Source organism: Lycorma delicatula, chromosome 6 (genome assembly GCF_047948215.1).
Source record: "Lycorma delicatula isolate Av1 chromosome 6, ASM4794821v1, whole genome shotgun sequence".
Lineage (NCBI taxonomy): Eukaryota > Metazoa > Arthropoda > Insecta > Hemiptera > Fulgoridae > Lycorma > Lycorma delicatula.
The window spans coordinates 113,084,894-113,107,432 of record NC_134460.1 but is presented as its reverse complement, the minus strand read 5'-3'; the positions used below and the strand labels follow the sequence as shown (position 1 = coordinate 113,107,432).

Genomic DNA, 22,539 nt, shown 5'->3' with positions numbered 1-22,539 from the left:
TCACATAGTGAAAAGTAGGTCAGATTTTCACCCTGACCTGACTTGACAAAACCAAACCAGTCCAGTTAACGCAAATCGTCATTCCAGCCTAGCTCAATTCAGCAAGTCCAGTCCAGCTCATTTCATTGGAATGGATTGGACTTGCCCAGTCTCAAGACATGGTACCTGATTTAAAAACTAAAAGTCCTTTGGGAATACCACCAGTTTAATTTCCTGCGTGAACGATTAAATAAATATGATAGAAAAATATTTCAAATAGTTTTGAAAAATACTGTTAAAACGCAGTGTTAAAGAATACCTTTTAAAACCGTATTATTAAAAAATACTGTTTAACGTAAGAAATAAGATACCATTAATTTATATAAAGAGTTGCTTCCTCAACCTGTGTTAAACACTAACCGCAGTCATCTACACTACAACATAATTGTCTCTCTCCCCACTACACTGTGTGCTTCCACTAGTCTGCTCTTTTCTCAGCAACGAACGTGTGCGCATCCAGTTGCTACACGAGGTTAACTTTGTTAACTTCTACCATACTTTATTCTTTACGCTGTAATTAACAAAAGCCATACAAATTTATTAAATAAAATATTAACTTATTACATTTTTTGCATCATACATTTTTATTATAAGCTTGTTAAACGTCCTCTACGGAGGACGTTCTTTTAAAATAGTAATTCTCATCTACTGATCCGATCAGTGTATTACATTTATCTCCAGAATATTTAACTCTATTATAATATTTTATTTAATTGAGTTTATTGCATTACAACGTTAAAAGTAATCAAATGAACAAGATAAATTTCAGTCGAAAATATTACAAATCTTTCCATTATTTTCAACCACTGAGTATCCAAACACATTATATGTTATATTGTGGTAACCGTTATCATGAGTTTATTAATTTATAATTCCTGCAAACTAACAAAGAGATCTAACTTTTTTTAATTTAATCTAAAAACAAATTTTAAAAATTTGCAATGTGTGTTTTTTCCTTTTTTAAGGCCGCATCACTTAGACAGTCCCTCAATAACTGTAGGAAGACGTTATATCTGTTTAAAAGATCATCTATAAAAAAAAAATTATCTTAATTTGCGTACCATAAAATTTTATTCTAGAAAGCTTCATGGTGCAAAATATGGTGAACGTACTAAAATAGCTCACTTTAAAAACCAGAATTTTTTGTCATAATATGAATCTTTATGTTTTAAGACATATCAATACTTACGTTTTGGCTGCAAAGTATAACAGCTGAACTTATATAAAACCTATTCCTTTTAAAAAAAAAGAGAAAATTATTGTTTGCCAGTTTGGACCATCTCAGATTTGGCAAGTATATTTTTACATTAACGTTTATTAGCTAAATCTTTGTTACTTCCGGTAACTTAAGGGAAAAATATGTGCGGTGTTTTCTCACCGCGTATATGTTCTCCACAACATCTATTCCTTCTGTATATCTGCCTTGTGGTATTTTTTGTTGCTAATTTACATTATGAGTAGTTGAGTCAAACTGTATAGATCTAAATTTGATTATTCACGAATAAACTAATCCTCAAAAAATAAATCTGTTTATCCACAGTTTTCTGTGTTGTAATTTACTTAAATGTCATGTTTTATTTCAGTAAAATCTTCATGTTATTTGATGTATATATATATATATATATGTGTGTGTGTGTGTGTGTGTGTACCTTCTTAACCAATAAATCATCAAAACTGAATGAACAAAGATACTATATTTTTTTTTTTTTTTACCTTCAGACTAATTACATATCACCCGGACTAATAGATATAGGAAAACAACTTAAACGTACGATGAAATTACGTCGTTAATTATTAAAATAATACATAATTTTATTATTACTTATTTCAGTAGGATAAATTCGTTGGAAAGAACACTGGTCATATTTTTCTACTTAATATCGGATCTGATTCCATTTTTCTAACCAGAATATTGGCGTGACCTCATTCATACATCTTTCCATTAACGAACCGTTTTAATTAAATTAAGAACGTGAACATGAACTTCCGCTTTTGTTTGTAACCTCACAATAGATTTATTAGTAATATATACGTGGCTTTACAATTGTTCGGATAATGATTTGCCGGCCTCCGTGGCGCGAGTGGTAGCGTCTCGGCCTTTCATTCGGGCCCGGTTAGGCATGGTATTTTCAAACACGCTACTAATCATTCATCTAATCCTCTGAAGCAATACCTAACGGTGGTCCCGGAGGTTAAGAAAAAAAAAAGAAAAAAGTTAATGATTTATCTATAATTACGTACATCTATTCAACTTTTAAGTTTTTTCGCTGATTTTTTTCTCTTTTTATTCGATTACGCTTATCTGAAATAATTGCTTTTTAGTTGTAATTTGTTATTTCTGTTGAAACAGTAATACTGATTAGTTGTTTGTTTGTTTTTTCTATAGGGAGATGAGACGACGCCGGAGGCCTCGACTGTGATGGCGGGCGGGGAGAGAGAGGGAGTGCGCTGGGAGGATGCCAAGGAGGTGCGGTTCCCTTCACCGCCACCTCCACTCCTGCGAGCGCACTCCCGTTCCATGTCATCTCTGCCTCCGGAGCCCTTCATGATCATGCGCTCCAAGGCCCTTAATAGAAGGGTCTGCATCAACGTCGGCGGGGTATGTATTTATTATTATGATTATTTATTACTGCTAACTAGCCTTTTCAAAGTATCTCTGAAAAGACATTTTATTAGTGTTGCAGCTCGGAAAGGTGATAGGAAGGATGAGATTCTTTTAAACATTACTTGAACTGTATGCAGTATTTCCTCGGACCAAAAATATAAAAAACACGAATTTATTTTTTAAAGATATCAATAATATTTTAGTAATAAATCCGTTAATAAATTTAGAAGGAATTAGAGTATCTATCTCAAAAGAAGTAAAGCTATTTCATAACTTTAATGGTTGCCCGCTTCATATGTTTTATTTTCATAATAATTAATACCTCTCTATTGTTAATATGTTTTAACGTCTATAATTATTCTTACACTTGGCTTTTTTTTACGTATACTTAATTGTCCTTTCTTTCCATCTACATTAAGCTAAAAATGTTATATTCATAACTTTATTTCCGTATTGCATTTATTTTTCTCTGTTTCAGCTGTTTTTCTATTTTCCCTAATATTTTTTTCAATATTTTACTTAAATATTAAATTATTATTTAAATTCATGAAATTTTTTCCTCATAGCTTTGAAAAAACATTCTCTGTTAAAATAAATTGACCAATATTCGAGTAATTTACCTTGTTATGCATTTATTTATTTCAATCAGATAAATTTGTAGGAAAGAATTTAGACCAAATTCTTTGGTATTTTCAGTTTTTATTTATCTCTTCGAAAGAAAATAAAAGTATTACGGTATCAGAAATAATATTATTAGGTATATATAAAATATATCTAATATAACAGCAAAACGGATTCATATTAGGTCAGATTCATAAACTTCGCTCTGTAAAACTTTATTAAACTTTTTATTACGACATCGCCTCCGCTCATATTTATCTATATCAGTTTATCTTTAAATGCAGATGTTTCATCTTTAACTCTAATCAATTTTTTTTCCAATCTTGCTTATTCACGTCTTATTAACTGTGTTAATAATGTTAATTATGCTAATGTGTGTTATTAATGTTAATAATGTTAATGCTAATTTTTATTAACATTCAAACGTTTTATTATGAGTTTTGCTCCTTTATCAGTCTACAATAAACCATAAAAAACGATTTTAATCGTTTTTTATTCTTTACATATTCAAGTCATTTTGGAATTATTGAAGGAAAAGGGAGTTAAGTTGGATTGTCAGTTTTTCATAGCAGTTCTCACATCTCATACTTTCCTAAAAATCCTGATCGATTGGACTTCGAATTACAACTTAATCCGCCATATTAAAAAAGTATAGATTAAAATTGTGATGTTATTAGAAAATATAAACCATTATTACATATATATATATATATTTTGCTGAGAATGCAGTACCATTTTCAACAAATATGTATCATATTTCTAATTAAAAATTTTTACATATTTTTGGGTTAAGGAAATTTTCCGTACAATAAATTTAAGTGACACAAAATTTAATTTAATTATGAGCGGAAGCTAATTATTCCGAATAGTTATTACCCTGACTGGTCAAATTATAATATCATTGACATGCCGATGTATAGAACATAAAAAAATGGATTCGCACCACACTGCTTTATTTATTTATATAAATCAGCTCTAAAAACAAAGATTTAATTGGAAAAAATTATGATTTATGTAGTGTGTTGCGATCATGAGCTATTGCCTGCACTGCATTGTTCTATTAATGTTATTATGTTTGAATAGGTTTTCATATATAGTAAACTTAAAAGCTTTAGTAAAGTTTAAAGCTATATATTTTTTTTTCATACTTCAATCGCTTGCTCTTCGGTACTGCAACCCACAGAATGACGTAAAACGGGGTTGAATAGGCTTTTAACATTACAAGCTTGTTGCTGAGTTAGACATCCCAAAATTGGAATCTCTTTGAAGGTTTCCTGTACACAACCAAGTCTGATTTAAACTCGGTCAGTAAAAATAGCCCGCAATTTTTCAAATCCAATTGTAAAATTGTAATGGATAGAATAGAGTGTGTGTATAACTATATATTCATAGTTATTTCTTGCAGTTACATTTTTTAAAACTTAGATTTTTTCTAGGAATATTATTTCAGAAAAAAAATTAAAATTAAAAATTATTTACAACAATTAAAAATTATGTATTACAACAATTACCCAATTTTCAAAAAATATACTTGTATATGTGGAAAACTGGTAAAATTCCTTATCTTGCAATTTTTTTTTACTCATGGTCATAAAATTTGTTATGAACTAATTAGAAATTGCTAGAATGACTTTAGTGCGATTCGGATACATCCTATAATATTAAAAATCAAAGCATATTTATTGAATTTATATTGTTTTTAATATCTCATAACGTAAAAATATTAATTTAAGTTTTAGTTATATAACAAAACTAGATTTTGAATTAATTTTGTTAAACATAACAGATTCCTAAATTAAATAAATTAATCAAATAAACTACAAAAGAATTAAAAAATAAAATATTTTTTTCAGTTATCCTTTAAATGTTTCAATTTAAAGTAGACGTTAAGTTAAGCATTTTGCAAGATGTTGGTAGATGTTAAACTAGCGCCAAATTTTAGAAATCGAAATTTCAAGATTGGAAAAAATTATATTTATTTTTTAATACAGTTTTTTAAGTAGTTTTTAATAAATTAATTTTATATATATATATTTTTTTTTATTTGAAATAAAAAAATATCTACAAAAGCCCTTCCCAAATTAAAAATACCATTTGAAAGAAATACAGTAGGGAAAACCCTACTTTTCGCAAAAAATAAATAATCCATACAAATGAAATAAAGACTGCTACCGTGTTCGAACTAAAGAACTGTAGAGTATATATATTCTTTTTTCTCTGACTTTTACTACTAATTTTCTTGAATTTTCACCAGAAAGTATTCTGAATATCACAATGACACGACGTCGTTTAACATATGTTATAACATCATTAAGCAAGAGTGATTATAAGAAAGGAAAGAAAAGGTCTTCAATGTAGACAATTTTTTTTCTTTTAATAATATTACGCTATTATCTAAAAAAGAAAAAAAAATCTTAAAACGGGGCCTGTAAACGAAATTCCTGTATAAGATAAAAATGAACCATAAAAATCGCTCCATTTCATAAAGAATTAATACTTGAAAATACATACATAAAATAATATACGGTTGAAATTGAGAATATCGTCTTTTTTTAATCGGATAAAAAAGAAATGTAAAATTACAGAATAATTATAATTCATTAGTGAACATATATTGTATATTCCATATTTATGCATAGACATGCATGCACATCTTTAAGTACATAACAGTAACAGTAAAGCATGACTGTTAATATTAATTAGTGTATATTTGTTTAAATACCGTCTACCGTTCCGAGTGATCTGTCTGAATCAATCTTGTAACATTTAGACGCATGCGCGTATAAATATGCGTATTTACACGCAGATCCAAACACACAACCACATATATTTACATACTTACATAATATCTATATTCATTTTAGAAAAACAAATATTATGAAAATAAATTCTTTGATTGTGTGTTTGACATAATTATTTTGTTTGCCAGTAAAGTTATTTTAATTTACAATCAGTTCCAATTAACCGGAATCATAAATAAATTTGATAACAATATTCAAATGACATGCAAAAAGATCTCCATTAAAAGCTTTCTAGAATTATAAATGCATGCACATTTCTGCGTATGTATATACATATACAGTACACTCAAGTATGCAGTAAACAATATAATACACTGATCAGTCCAAAGAACATTGATCAAGTCCTTAACATAAAAAGAAAGGAAAAAATCACCAAGAATATATCTCACAGTTACATAAAGAATCACGAAATAAGAACCAGATGAAGAAATATCAGAAAAAAAGGAAAAATTAAATTAAAGATAAATAGCTAAACTGAAAAAAATAAATGAAAAATGATGAAAAAACTAAACGACGATACAAAACAAGATATTTTGACGAATCTTAATATCCAAAGTAGTGGCTCCACCCAAATCTCAAAGAACCTTAAAAAACCAATACGTGCAGCCGCTTTAGATGCTGAACGTTCTCGCTATTATTTAAGAGGTTAACTGTGAGCCAACTCACATGACTGTTCAGTTTCAGTTTGCATTTGGTTCTGAATCGTTGTATCTCCTCTCGAATGTTCGTTACTCCCAGAAAACCATGTATCTCAATCTTTCTTATAAACCACATAGATCCGGGTTATACTCCCACCTCCAAGCCGCTGATTTAAAAGTAAATCGGTCTTTAGAATTAAAGTCAAGACTAAGATTCTCATCCTCAGCCCATCTCACCAAATCCTCACCGTTCGCATCACAATCCTTATATTTCCACTGCTCGTGGTGGCTATTAAAATCACGCAAAGTAAACAGGGTGAGCTTGTATTAGGATTACTGAGGTTGGCCATGAGAGAGCTGGTGGTTTATAGATAATGGACAGTGTTATACTTCCGATTGTAACTAAAACATTATGAATTTCATTGCCTGTGGTGGTGGAGATGAGAGTGGCGTTTTCTATATCGCGTCTAATGTAAGTAGCGACGCCGAATGCATTATGGTATGTGGCACCAAGTAATTCATATTCAGGTATTTTCCCCTTTTCGGTAATTGTTTCTCAGTGTTACAATGTGTTTCCTGGATTGCCACCTGATCAGTATTGACGTTCTTCAGTAGTTTTGATAAATAATGGCTCCTCTTAGAATAACTTATGCCTTCTATATTTATGTGGTAAATTCGGACCGAAGATCCAACATTTCTTGTCGGCAAATCTCCAAAAGAACTGTTGGGTATATCTGGCGACATGGTCTGCAGTTCATAATTCTGTAGGTTTGTGTCTGCGTGGTCAGGAGAACCTATCTTCTTGGTTTGTCTGACCGCCAGACAACTCATTTAGCGTTACCCGGAGTGCACCAGGTGGAGGCGAACTAGCTTTACACCCAAGAGGTAGGTAGCCAAATTCCACTTGTGATTTCTGTGCCCCGCCCTAGATTGAACTTCAAAAAGGCTAATTAGGAAACTTTTTTTAGGGGTCGAGATAAATGAGCAAAAACTATAGCAGATTTATTGGAGCAGCAACAAGTACCGCTAAGAAGTGCACCCCAAGAGGGTTTCGCAGAAAATATATCCCAGGGTGGTCCCAAAACAGCGAAGATCTCTACCGAAACTTCCTTGAGATGGGTGATCAAGAGATGGCAGTTCAGCTTCTCCTTAGCCTCGATGCTGCAAGGCAACAGAAATGGTCAGAAACTGCGGAAAGCCTGAACTTTCAGACCTCAAGTTGTCATGCACGGACTCTCCTAAAAAAATTAGGAAGCCGAGCTCCTATTCAGAGACAAAAAGCAAATGTCTCCCCAATCACCGTAGTATCTCACATTGGGAACCAATGTGAGATACCACTCCACCATTGTGCTCTCATCTAGAGCACCAAGAGACAGGGCGCACACACAATTGAGATAAAATGTGAACTCAGAAACTTGTGGAGGCGAAGGAGATTAAGTACGCTCACCCTTTTACACTGTCTAAAAAGAAGGCATGAATTTTAATCATGCCATCCGTGTAATCCCATGCAAATTAACAGCTTGCCTGCTTAATAACATGCTGAACGACAGAATGTTCCAAGTTATCATGGGATCCGATATAAGCTCACCAAGGAAACTCAAGAATGCCTGCCACAAGGGTCGGTACTTGCGCCTCTCCTTTTCAGCTACTATGTTGCAGACATGCCAGAGACAAAATCTAATCAGCACGACTACGCCGATGACTGGGTGCTAACAACAAAATGTAGATGATTTGAAGAGTCGGAGGAGGTCCTGATGGCCGACTTGGAGAAACTGGAAAGGTACTGCCGAAGATGGCGCCTCCAACCAAATGCTAGTAAAACAGAGGTAATGCTTCCATCTAGATAACAAGTTTGCTATTGGGGAGCTTGAAATTCTATTGAGAATACATGACTCTTTCACAATAAGACACCAAAATACCTAGACGTAACACTTGCTAGAACGCTTTCATTCAAGGAGCACCTAATGAAAACTGCAGAGAAATTGAAAACGAGAAACAACATTATACATAAGCTCTGGGGAACGACGTGAGGAGCATCGGCTTCCACTTTGCGCTCATCGGCTCTGAACCTCGTCTTCTCGGCTGCGGAATATTGTGCGCCAGTGTGCTTAACAGCCCTTATGTTCATAGAATTGATGCTCAACTTAATAACATGATGAGAATGATTGCCGGAGTTATCAGGTCTACTCCTGTGGAATGGATCCCAGTATTGAGCCACATACCACCCATCTGCTCCGTATGAACGCTCTTACAAGAGAATACAAGAAGATTATGGACAATAAAAACCGACCAGTACATGATCACATTGGAGGATGTCAATCATAGTCGCCTTCGATCTAAAAAGCCATCTATCAAAACAGAAATTGCTGCCACAGATGAAGAATACAACCTGATTGACGCCTGGCATCCAGAATGAACCAGAAAGCAAAATAACCAATTTCCATGTATTACTCAAAAGCCGCCGGGTTTTGTCTTGCCTCGTAAGACATGGTCTACGTTAAACAGAATACGAACTCAGCATAGTAGGTGCGTCTATTTCCTGTATAAATGGGTTAAAACACCGACGCCCCTTTGCGAGTGTGAGGAAAATCAAACCGTTAAACACATCACTATTATCGCAAAAGTAACGTGTGTAAACTTTGCTGGATTTACCTTAATCTTCTAAGAAAGCCTTTCATTAATTAGTTCCAATACAATCATCATCTATTAGTTCCATTACAGTCATCAATACAGACATTAGGGTCATCATCCACAACCAGGAATGCCGAGTCGTCTGCCAACGATGCAACCATGACATCCTCAGGAGACAGAATTCCGCCATGAAGATCGAAAATAAGACAGGTGCTACAACCGACCATGACGGACACCCAACTTGGTGTCAAAGAATACCGACAGGTCCTGATTGTACCTTAGCTGGGAAAAACGTCCGTCAGTAACTTTGCATGATCAAATGACACGACTGAGGAAGGCTCTTTTTCAACTTAGTAATCATGTAGGCCAGGAAGCTAGACCTTATCAAATGCCTGCTGGACGTCTAGAAAAACACTTGAGCAATACATTTTCTCTTCTAGGCGCTTACTGATAACGTTCACAATCCGAAGTGTTAGTTCGGTTGTCGAATGAACACCTCTGAAAACGAAATAATAGACTAGAATAACGCATTCCTCCTCCAGAATCTGCCATAGTCTCCGAAGTAATCTTTCAAATAACTTCGATAGAATTGGCAATAGACTTATCGGCCTGTACGAAGCTACATCGTACTCCGGTTCCCGGATCATTATCATTTATGACACCTTCCGTTCCGTCGGAAAATACGTAGTCCGAAGAATACAGTTAGAGATATGATATATATCAAATGATCCTGAACGAAGGAATGACTAGCATTTTGTTAGTTATCAAGTTATACCCAAGAGCTTTCTTTGAATTCCGTCCCTCCTGATCAGTTATAGAATCTTTGTCTTTGGAATCTTAAAGTTATTTTGTTTTAATTATATCTCGGAACGCTGCAGACACATATTTTAATAAAGAATGAGACTGATAAAAAGATAGATAAAATATGTCAAACCTTAGCCAGGAATCAAACTATAACAGATCTAAAAGCCAGAATGTTAAACACTAAGTCAACTGGACAGTCAGTTGATTGTGACTTATACACTTATTGATATACAATAATAAAATGTTTCTGGAGGCTACGTTGATCACTCTCTTTCTCTGAAAAATTCAGTACTAAGTTATATTTTAATTTTTTTTTTTTATTTGGATGCTGCCTACAAGACTTGGAATCTTTACGAGCAAAATAAATAAAATCAAATAAAATTTATTTATCCTCTCCGTGTGAGTGCTTTGTTTTGATTGAGGGTTGAGTTGTTGAAACCTGAAGAATGGTTATTGTAAATTTAATATAAGTAATGCTTAAAGTAATCTATAGTAATATAAATACATAAATTGTTTTAAAATTTAATATAATTAGGTTAAACATTAATTTTCTGTTAATTTATTTGACTGTTTTATTAGTTTGATTAATTGGAAAACAACATAACATTCAAAGACTTCACAGAAAGTTTACTTAAAATCTAAAACTAGATACCCGTTTTGATTTTTAAGCAATCATCATTAATAGATATAGAGAATAAAGTGTTATTAAAAAATATTATTACAAATAATATTTGTAACAAATGGATTTTTTAGAATCAGAGTAAAACAAAAAACGAACAATGCTATCGTTTAAAGTAATCCCAATAGAATGCGTAAATTTAACTTAAAAACATTCAAGCAACGAATAAAATTGACTTACCCGCCTTTTATTAAGGTTGGATAGTTATAACTTACCTCATGGAAGATGAAAATATCATAACCTTAAACCAAAGATTTCCCCATCCTTGAACAAAGTTTAAGGTAAAGATAAACGTTTAATGTTCCAGTGATTTTAGACTATCACAGAGAGATTTTCAATAGATTCACAAAAATTACTGAACATTGATCTCTCCGTTGTTCAACAATGAAATTTCTTCATAATTATTTTTAAAGTAAGTTTCCCAATTATGTAATTATTGTTTAAAACAACAGTCATTTCTTAAAGTATTGTTTCTAATGAATTAATTTTAAGACCGGTTTTCATGCAACGCTGATTTGGAAACAATCGAGTTCTCTAATCTATATTTATAATGAACCATATACATTTTCAGCCCATTCTTAATCTTTATTTTAGTTACCCTATGCAAATTAAATTGCAATTTAACCTTTATAAATCATCACTCTTTCGACGGGTTTAGTTTTTATCAATAACGTTTCCGAGAAATCATTTTCCTAGACTTAACCACAGTAACATTAAGGTGTGATATTTAAAAAAAGATAATTTCATCTTGTTGCTATACGAAGAGCAATATGCAACGTTTATTCTGTTTTATCAAATCTGCATCTTTGTTGTTCTGAATAATATAACAACAAAATTATTTTTAAAAACAATTTTTTACTTTTTTTGCTATAAATGAGCATAGTTTTAAAAATAAAACATGAATATGTATTTTCGTACTACAACTACTGCTTTTCATCCGATAAAAACCGATAGTCAGCAAAACAATCTGTTTTACAGTATTTTTTTGCGTTTTACTTCACTCGCTTGGAATACAAAAAAAAAACATTAAAATTTGTGGTACTCTTATGGAATACCGTCGCCACCACTTTTTCCTTTCAAATCGATAGCTTTTTCGAAAGAATTTCTTTATTCATTATTAATTTACAGTCTATTGCATTATTTCACCTTAAAGATCCCAGAAAATTTACTTACTGACTGCTACATGGAGACTTCCGACGGCCAGGTGTCCATTAATGCATCGAGCATTTTCTGAAACGTGTTCTCGTCCGCTATCACGCGACGCCACATGAATTCGGCGAAATAGGAATTCACATGGTGCCTGGCATTTCCCCTGTGATTTTTATTCCGCCATCTCAGCGACCACCTTAAGCTTTCAAAGATTTGGGTATGAGCACCGCTTTGAGGATCAACGAAACGGTAACGCTGATTCACAGTATAATGGCGAAACCCTTTCATTTCCAGTTCATAGGTGTGTTACGCACGCCAGGAATCCGAGTATAATATGCTCCCTTTATTAACGTTGACTGATAACATTCAGCAGGTTTTGAATTAATAATTATCACAACGAAACACTCGTCGTTTTCACGACAAATACTGCCGAAAACCAATTGTTGTGGGTTGAGTGATGACAGCGTCTCATCGATTTCGACGACCGTATCGTTAATCCAAATTTTATCTTGCCTGTGCTGTTCAATATAGTCGACACACACTTTTCTAATTAAATTATTCCAGTTTATTACTGGGTTTGGATCCACACTCGATTCAGCAACAACACCTGATAGTTCATAGTTCAAACGCCCAACTATTTAGAAAACATAGACGGTCACAAAACAGGTTCGAAGTTTTCAAACACGTACCGATATCCATATTGACTTTCGACCGCAAATACATTGGTTGCAACGAAATAAACGGGATATTTAAACAAATGACGAGTGGCCAGTATTCGATAAAAGTACAGATAAGAAGAGAAGGTTCTTAATCTGCTGTTTGAATACATACTTGTTGAATACAACCGTTCTGTGATTTTAAGATCCTAGATTCAAATTGAATTAAAATATAGAAAAAAAATTTGATCATAAAAACAGTCTTACATAGAAATACCTTTTTATTTATAATTCATTTATTTTACTTCATGTATATAGACAAAACGTTTAATCCCAATTAGGGCCGATTAAGTTAATTAGCTATTTTTTTATTTTTGAAATAGATAATCTAATTTCTTTATATTTTATTATTTCCCAAATTTTTAGTAAAGGAGTTAATTTTCATTACTACCTTTATATCTAAAGAACTAAATAATACAGTATTTAGGAGTATGTTACCTCTTGAAATAAGTAATAATTATTCTCCCTCTAAAATATCTTTACTTATGTTAAGCGCTCTTCAAACCCTTCTATTGTTTTCCGTAGGGAAGAAAGGGTGGCCTGTTTGTATTGTCAACAACCTTCCACTCTTCTTCTTTTACCACTTTTTCCTTCAGGTCTTTATCTTCCTTTTCCTTCTTCAGTAATTTCTCCCTCTGTTCTCTTATTTATGACTGTTTATTTTCTATTTTGTTTGATGTTTATTTCTTTTCTTCCTTTTCTTATTACAATTCCATGAAAAAAAAACTGAATATTATCGTTCAGAATATATTTCATATCGAACCACATACGTTTATTTATTTTACCTTAATATTTACTGTTGCAGCAATTTTTATTTGTTATTATAACTTAAACTTATTTTAAAAGTTTGATAATGTTTCTTAATTGTACATCAATTATTATGTATAATATATTATTATTATTATAATAATATATATACTGAATCAGATTATCCGTGTGTTAATTTATTTGCTCCTGTGCTCGCTTAAACTTCTGCAACCGCTGAGCCCGTTTTGAATAAATGTTTACGTTTTTATTTACTGAGTTTTAAGAACAGTTTCAATAGTAAATTTATCCGGCCAATTACATTTATGGGCAAACGATAAGGTTTAATTCGAGAGCGTAATGTATTTATTACGTCATAATGTATTATTTTTATTTTATTCTACTTCGTATGTAAATCACGATCTGTTAACTAGATGGTTTCCTCATGAATCTTAAAAAATTGTGTAAATATTATTTTTTTGTTTGATTTTTAAAATCTGGTAGACTGTTTAGAAGACACCAGGAATTTAATAGAAAATAGTATTGTTTCGCATGACATAAGTTTTTGTATCAAGCTCTGTTTATTTTATTTTGAAATTAAATTAAAGTATTGTTTGTAATTTGTTAAGAAACCGTTTTACTCGTGTGTTTACGTTTCATATAAAATTGAAGCAGAAATTCATAAATGCAATTTTTTTCTATTATTAAGTTAGCACATCATTTCGATTTTTATCGCTTTTTCTGATGAACTGCTTTTATCGCTTTTTTTATCACAAATGAACTGTAAAATCTGATGTAACAAAACTTAGAGAAAAAATCTGTTTTAGCACGACAAAGTAATTTACATGACTAAAATATTAACGTTCTGTTATGTGTTATCACTTGAAATCTTTACCAACAGACCAACCCCCTTTAAACAAGATACATTTTTTTTAATTTTACTCTGTAAGGATGCATTTTTTATTATTATTATACTTGTTTCTTTTTTTTTTGATGAAAAATTTTAATTTATTTTTATTCTTTATTTATAGTCGCGTCAACAATTAAGGTCATTAGCGACTCATCAGTATAATATAACTGTACCGATAAACATGTAGTCTTATGATGCGATTGCACTATGACTTATGAGTGTGTGAGTGGGCGTGTAACCCCCCTTCCAGAAGGAATGTTTCAATAACGGTTCCAAGAAGGATAGTAGCCAGGGATGGAAGTTTAGTCGGTAGTGCGCAGGTCTACATACGCATATTAATAACATCTTGCGGCATCTGTTAGCGAGCTCGACATTGCGTAGGCGCCCGTAAATGGGATTCCCCACCTCTTTAACAAAAAAAAGTTTAGTCTTGAACAAGATCAGGTCGACCATTCCTGAGACGTGTGGTTTATTGAAACCCAACCATCAAAGAACATCGGTATTGAAATTCTAATAAAAGCTACTACCTTTATTAGGAGTTTAACCTGAGAATTCTCGAATTGCAAAATCAGCTGATTTACGACGGCAAGTTTATCACTAGGTCAAACCGGTGGGTTTTAATTCAACGAAAATGTATTTAAAAAATAAACTAATATAATTTGAAACATTTGTGTGTGTGTGTTTGCGCGCGTGTGTGAGAGAGAGAGAGTAAGGATGAGATTTGGTACAACAAAAGATTTTCTAGTAAAAAATAATTTCCACATGATCTCGTAAAATTTTTCTCACTTAACTTTCCCTTAATATAATTTTGAATTCTCTTAAATTAATTTTGGCTTTGAATTCTCTTAAAATAATTTCCCCTTAACTTTATATAATTTCTGCTTGACTTGTCTTCAAGATGATTTTGACTTTGTTTTTAATGGACCACAGCCCATTAAAACCTTACCTTAAACATCATTATATTGATTCTTAAAGCGTCTGTAATATTCTTTGCTAAGAGTATTAATTAGTTTATAAAGTTTAGTCCATCGATCAACATCCAAAACAATTTGATCACTACCGATCAGTGAAACAATATCTATGTTGTTTCTAATTCCGCGAACTTCCACGGTAATTTTATTGATAACATTAATAATATATTTTGCCAACTCCATATCTCTTTTATTTTACAAAAAAAAAGTTTTGAAAAAGAGTAGATGTGAACAGTTTGTGAACGTAGTACCGATGCATCAACTGAACTACTCCTTAACAGACACCACTCATCTCGATCACACTTTGCATCTATACCTGTGGATCTTTAATTCAAGAAGCTGCACGACTCTACCACCAAAGTAGAAGAGTGGTACTAATTGTTTGGGGGAAGGGAATCGGAGGTTAAGGAAAAAGAGAGTTTTGACGAACGATCCCTAGGTAACTGCATATCTGATATTTGCAGAGAAGTTGTTGAAAAACTCGGTTGGAAAAATATTAAAAATATTTTTATTACATATAATAAAGACAGAATGGAAGAGATCATTAAAATATTTGTAAGTTGATTAAAGTTATCGTGCCTGTAATTACCCCTTATATTATCGGAAAAGAAAGTACGATTGGTGTAGATCGAAGATGTGATTATATGTTTTAATAAGTTTCTAAAATTTATCTGAAGTGCGGTGTAAGAATTAAAACTTATAACGAGTTTTGTCAAAACCAAGCAGACAGAGAGATAGTGAAACAGGAAAATGTGTAGATAAATATCAACAGTGGTCTGTTGTTAATTGTTAACAGTATTTATTCATTTAATTACTACTTTCATTCATTGATAAATGAAATTACTTTTAGTGAAAAGATGTATTCAAAAATGTGACGAATATTTTAATATATATTTTACTTAATATATAATATAATTAAAACTAATCACTTTTAAATCGAAACTTCTCACAGTTAACCTTTATAGAAAATAAGATATGTATTACGAAGAAAATGTATATGTATTCATTTTCTTTAAGAAAGAAACTTTAGGTTTACAAAGAGGATCATTTCTTCCACGTTGTAAATACTTAAATATCTATTTATGTCTAATTTCTTTCTGTTTACAAATGGCTTACATTTTTCTATATCTATTAAACTCTACAGATTTAGTAGAAACTAAATCTGCATTTTCTGGTACAGATCTAAGAAACTTGCAGGTTTAGAAAAATATGTTCTACCGGATTTAATGTAAGCTCCCTGCACAAGATCTAGTTTCTTTTTATCTTTTGCGATTTCTAAAACTTCTACTTAATTTATTGGTAAAAGATTAAAACTAAACGCATTAATAATAAAACGGATTTTTTTTTTTTCATTATTGTGTGTTTTTTGGAAGCTTAAAGTTTTAACTAACAATCTTACTTGTTTTACTGTTAACCCAGCATGCGTATGAGTAATTGAAACTGTTTTTGTAAACAATACGACAGCTACTTGTTAAAGAATAGCACACTTTTTCCACTGTTCTACAAGAGGCACAGAATAAAACTGAGGCTCTTTAAAATATTTTAGATTACTTTTGAAGATTTTTACAGAATTTCTTAAAGGATCTTCAACTGAAAAGTAATATTCTACTTCGAAAATTTTGTTGTAATTGTAAATGTTACATTCCATGTCAACTGGAGTTTTCATTTTTTAAATTTTCCTAATTTCTTATCCAAGCAGTGTAAGAAATTTACGATGTGGTTATCTGGTATTTTATTTACTCCGGTATAAGTTAACTGACAAATAAACTTGTCATAAATTTTAATTCTTGAGTTAGAATTAAGCCATGTTAAGCAATTTAGTCCTACAGTGTTGTCATTTTTACTAATTACTTTTGCAGTATTGTAAAACTTACCTCCTTCCCGCAACTAAGGAAAAATTTTAATTCTCGCTTAAATATGTTTCCATTTCTCTTTTTTAAATATCCGTGTAAAATCCTGTATAATAACCAAATCAAAAAGAAAGTAATCGTTTCTTTTAACTCTGTTTAAGATTTCAGATAAATCCTCTAAAATTTATTCTATTTTAAAATCTGCACTTTCCACTTTTATGTAATTATTGTAAATTCGTCTCTGAATCTGCCAAAAACAGCATCCAGTTCTTCTTCATCTAAAATCTGTTTTAATTTTATAAGTTCTTGTTTAAAATAAATTTTAAATTTTTTAACCTTAACCCCATGTCCTGCTAACTAGTACTTGGGAAATTGACCAACTAAATACGCGTTACAAAATCCACAAGTTTCTTTTTTAACCATTAATGTTCCGTTTTTAAGTTCACCATCTGTTGCATCTAAAATATTTTTAAAATCATTACGTTGTTACAAAAAGAGTCATCTATTAATGGCTTATTAATTTTTTTAGCATACTAAAAATTCCATGCCTGACCGGGATTCAAACTCGGGACCTCCGGATGGAAGGCAGACGCTACCACTCCGTCACGGAGTTAAATCTATTCCAAATAAATCTTTTATAGTTGTTTCTATAGTAGTTGGAATTGTTTGTAACAACTTTTTTTTCATTAATATTCTTGTTTCATTATTATAACAAAACATTTCTTCAACGCCCTTATCCATTTTCCAATTACTTTCTCTTGTTTCCTCTTACTTTACATTCGAACTACTTCTTTTTGCTTCCTTTTATTTTTATTCTGCTTACATTGTTAGTTTATTAGATTTCTGTGGCGATACCTGTAAATATTTAAGTAGTTGAAAATTGGTAGTTTATTTAAAAGGTCAGGCTAATTTTTTACGTATCTGAAGAAAGGATACTATCCACATTTCTTCAACATGCGAAAATCATAATCACACTGGTCCTTTTCCGGAGGTTAATTATTATGGCGCAAATACTACAAAACCTAAAGGTAGAGAAAATTTCTAAAAGCGGCATGCCAAGAGAGTTGACGAAGGTTACTTGTTTGACTTCAAGAGATTGAAGAATATTATTACTCTGATGTAGATATCTTGAGGTTATTTAGAACTAAGAAAACAGTTCTTGGAAATTGCAAATATCGATTGTTTCAGTATATCACAATCCCTAGTGTGTGTACGGATATTTATAGAGCAAAATACCTTCAGGAAAAACTACAGATGTTATGCAAACAAACAGAAATGAAAAATACAATAAACAATCAATCAGGTCGATGGATTTGATAAGTTAACAAATACTGTTTATCAGTATTACGGATGTAACTAGCAAGGTCGTTCAGATTATTACAAACCACATGCAATTAATATATTTACAAAAGAATGTATGGGAAATTTATATAATAAGACAAAAGAAAAAACAGAAGAGTTGTAATAGAAGGATATCAAATAATCGAGTTGTGGGAATGTGACTGACTTCCGAAATACAAATAGGTGCCTACCTGAGGAAGACAACGTAAATTTTGTAGAACCACTTGATGCTTGAGATGCGTTCTTTCGGTGAAAGAACTAACGCAAGCAAATTTAAAGTAGTAGGTAAGAAATCGAGATAGATAATAAATGTATGCAGTTGATATCCTACGGTTTAATATTATCATTATTATCCGGTTGGTCATCCAGAGAACATTTATAATATTAAGGGTTACGATACTGAATGGTTCGGCATAGTTAGATGTAAATTACTTCCTCCAAAAATATTGTAGTTCAGTTAAAGGAGTAAAGTCGTTTCCTTTATATAGAAAGTCTACGATAAAAAAAATTAATGGTAGATGTTTATATCGAGAGAGCAGCAGAGCGATCACAGGAACTTGGACGACTAGAGATTAACAAGCTTTAGAGAAAGGTTACAAGATATTAGAAAACAAAACAAACGAGTTGTTTAAAGAATACATAAGTGATTTTATGAAGATTAAACTTGAAACCTCACCATGTTAGGACGACTACCAGACAAAAGAAGAGTATTGTGCAGATATCAAAGAGAACCCACCGGGTTGGTCTAGTGGTTAACGCGTCTTCCCAAATAAGCTAATTTGGAAGTTGAGAGTTACAGCGTTCAAGTCCTAATAAAGCCAGTTATTTTTACATGGATTTGAATACTAGATCGTGAATACCGGTGTTCTTTGGTGGGTGGGTTTCAATTAACCACACATCTCAGGAATGGTCGAACTGAGAATGTACAAGACTACACTTCATTTACACTCATACATATCATCCTCATTCATCCTCTGAAGAATTATCTAAACGGTAGTTACCGGAGGCTAAACAGGAAAGAAAGAAGGTAACAAATAAGATATATCAAAGAGAGATTGGGAATAGGACTAGATATCTATACAATAAAATCTAATCCCGGTTAGCGTGCTGTGGCAAAGATTTTTTGATTAATTTATGGGGTAAGTTTGGACAAAGATTAAATATGAATCAAATCTTGTATGTGATGCATGGGCATTTTATAATATACTTTTACACGATAGATTGGACCAAACAAATATGATTATAACTGATAATATAGTACAGATAATATACAACCTGAATGATACGTTATAGAAGATCCGAAAATTATTAATGTATTTGTTGCGAATTTTACTACAGCTTAAACTCAGTGAATGAAGAGATTAATTAGAAGGTGACGATTATATATCTGAATTGAATTCAACGAGTCCAAGAGTTATGCTTATTCAACTTAGAGGCAAGTGTATGACTAAAATATAAAGGTTTACTTTGAACAATACAAATTCAAAAGTGTTTGGTAGAATTTAGAGCTAGTTTGGAGTGTATTTTTTGATGAGATGGTAGCTGATGAAATGAAGCAATGCTATGTTCTTCTTGAATCATTATATTTAATCTGTTGTCACCCTTGACATTTTAATTGAATTACAATAGTTACATTAAACTTAAGAGTGTATGACACTTTAGTCATAATTGAACTTTAACATTATCAAGAAACTATGAGTCCCCTTGGACTGAAATGTAAACACGACCGCACTGTGCGGGATCCTGACATAGAATACTAGTACGAGCCTCACCTTCCGGTTAGCGCTAGCACCCACTAGATTGCAGCACCGAACGGCTCGACATGGAACGGAACAGTGTTGGATATGAGTGTTATGCGTAAAATGGTGCAAAAGAGAAACTGAATCTTTAGCTGTAACTTAAATTCAAATAACAAGATAAGTACAAACTAGACATTTTGTAAATAAAAAGATGGCAAAAGTTTCAAGTTGATTACGATAACCGGATAATACTCGAAGAGAAAGATTGAATAATTGATAACTTACTTTGGCGATACTAATTGTACATTAACATGTAGATGTAAATAAAATTGAATGTGCATTGTTTGAAGAAGTATTTTAATGAGCTGTGGTCCAATAAAATCAAGTTAAAAAAAAGTAAAATTATTTTAAGAAAATTTAAGGTCAAATTTATATTTAGAGAATATCATGTGGAAATTATTTTTCATTTGAAACTCTCTTATTACTCCAAATCATCAACCTTTATTTGTGTGTGTGGTGTTTGTTGTAGTTTGAGGTTTAATAACATAATATATTCACAATTAAGCGCTAAAAATTAACAGGGTTGTTCCTGTATATTGAATCCTGAACAATTAAAGACATTTTTATACATCTTTATGAATATCAAAATTTAAATAAGGTAATATAATAAGCTTGGAGGGCGCATTACGATAAGTAGTTTTAAAATAATGTTAAACTAAATGAGAAAAAAATGTTTGTATATATATATATATATATATATATATGTCTTTATTTATCATATATATATATATATATATATTATATAAAGACATATTTTACTTAAAAATATTACCTTTATTAATTTCTTGAGTTAACCAATCAACTATACAGACTTATAAATTAATTACACAACGTTTCACTTAGAATTCTCTAAGCTTCTCAGATGACAATACACATTCATACAAGCATCATACAAAACTCTCTTACACACTAAGAAATTATAACAATTAAATGGAGTGAAATTGAAAAAATAACTGAAATTAAAAAACAGAATTTTTAGAATGTATAAATATTTGCATAGATAATATGTATTTTAAATTTAAAAACAAATTATATGAACAATGGCATGGTTTAGCGATGGGCTCACCAATCTCAGCCTGCTTAGCAAACCTAAATATGGAATATTTAGAAAACAAAGTAATAGAGAGATTAAATACTGTGGTCTCATTCTATAAAAGATACATAGATGACATTCTAGTATGTGCACATGTACAGTATGTTGATTTAATATTAAAAGATTTTAATCTATTTAATGAAAACATACAATTTACAAATGAAGCTGAAATTAACAATAGTATAAACTGTTTGGATTTAACAATAACTCATTTCGAGAAGAAAATATCAACAAAATGGTATATAAAACAAAAATCTTCAGGCAGATACCTAAATTTCCTATCAACACAACCAATATCACATAAAAAATCAGTAGTCAAGAATCTTGCAAGCAGAGTAACGAAATTTACAAACCCCGAAAATAAACCAGAATATATTATAAAAAAGCAGATCTATTAATAAATAATAATTATCCGAAAAATATCATAAATGAAATATTTTAAAATACAATTCATAAACACTATAATAACATATCAGACAGCCATCCTAATTAAAATAATAAGAGTGAGAATTATGTTGCATTACCATATGTTTCCGATCTGTCAGAAAAGATTAAAAAATTGCTACAAAAGGATTTAGCAATAGCCCATCAAAATTACAATAATTTAAGTAGTATGTTTTCTAAATTAAAATTGCTGATAGAAATCAACAAGCCTATGTAGTATACAGCATTTGGTGTAAAGATTGTAACGTGCTGTACCTTGGACAGACATCTCAATACATTAAGAAAAGAATAGAAGCCCATAAATATAGAAAACAGGAAGTGACAGCGCTCACAAAACATACAATAGAATATGAACACTCGTTCGATTTCAACAGCACCAAAATATTAGACAAAGAACAAAATACATATAAAAGGACCGCTCTAGAAATGATATACATCAAGAAAAATACAAACGCTGTCAACAGTAGAACGGACATAACCGGATTCAGCCACATATATGTTAATTCAATTTAAAAAATCATATTTATTTTGTAAATTTAGTTTTAAGGAAAATAATGTTTAATATTTGTAATTTTTGAGGAAAATATGTGCATTGTAAAGGTTTCAATACACAGGCAATAGCAATCAGGTTATATAAAGAGATAATTATCTAAAATGTAAAATTATTGAATATGTAAAACAAGTTGTTAGGGATGTAGGATGTA

The 22,539-nt window shown here is 31.4% G+C and overlaps 1 protein-coding gene across 1 annotated transcript in view; it reads left to right on the top strand.

Annotated features, from left to right (window-relative positions):
- The window catches only part of Shab (potassium voltage-gated channel shaker cognate b), a 506,172-nt gene that overhangs the window by 329,622 nt on the left and 154,011 nt on the right, over positions 1-22,539 (top strand). Inside the window, exon 3 of the mRNA XM_075368331.1 lies at positions 2,426-2,638. Coding sequence (XP_075224446.1) covers positions 2,459-2,638 — 180 coding nt within the window. The 5' untranslated portion in view covers positions 2,426-2,458. The remainder of the gene's footprint in view (positions 1-2,425; positions 2,639-22,539) is intronic.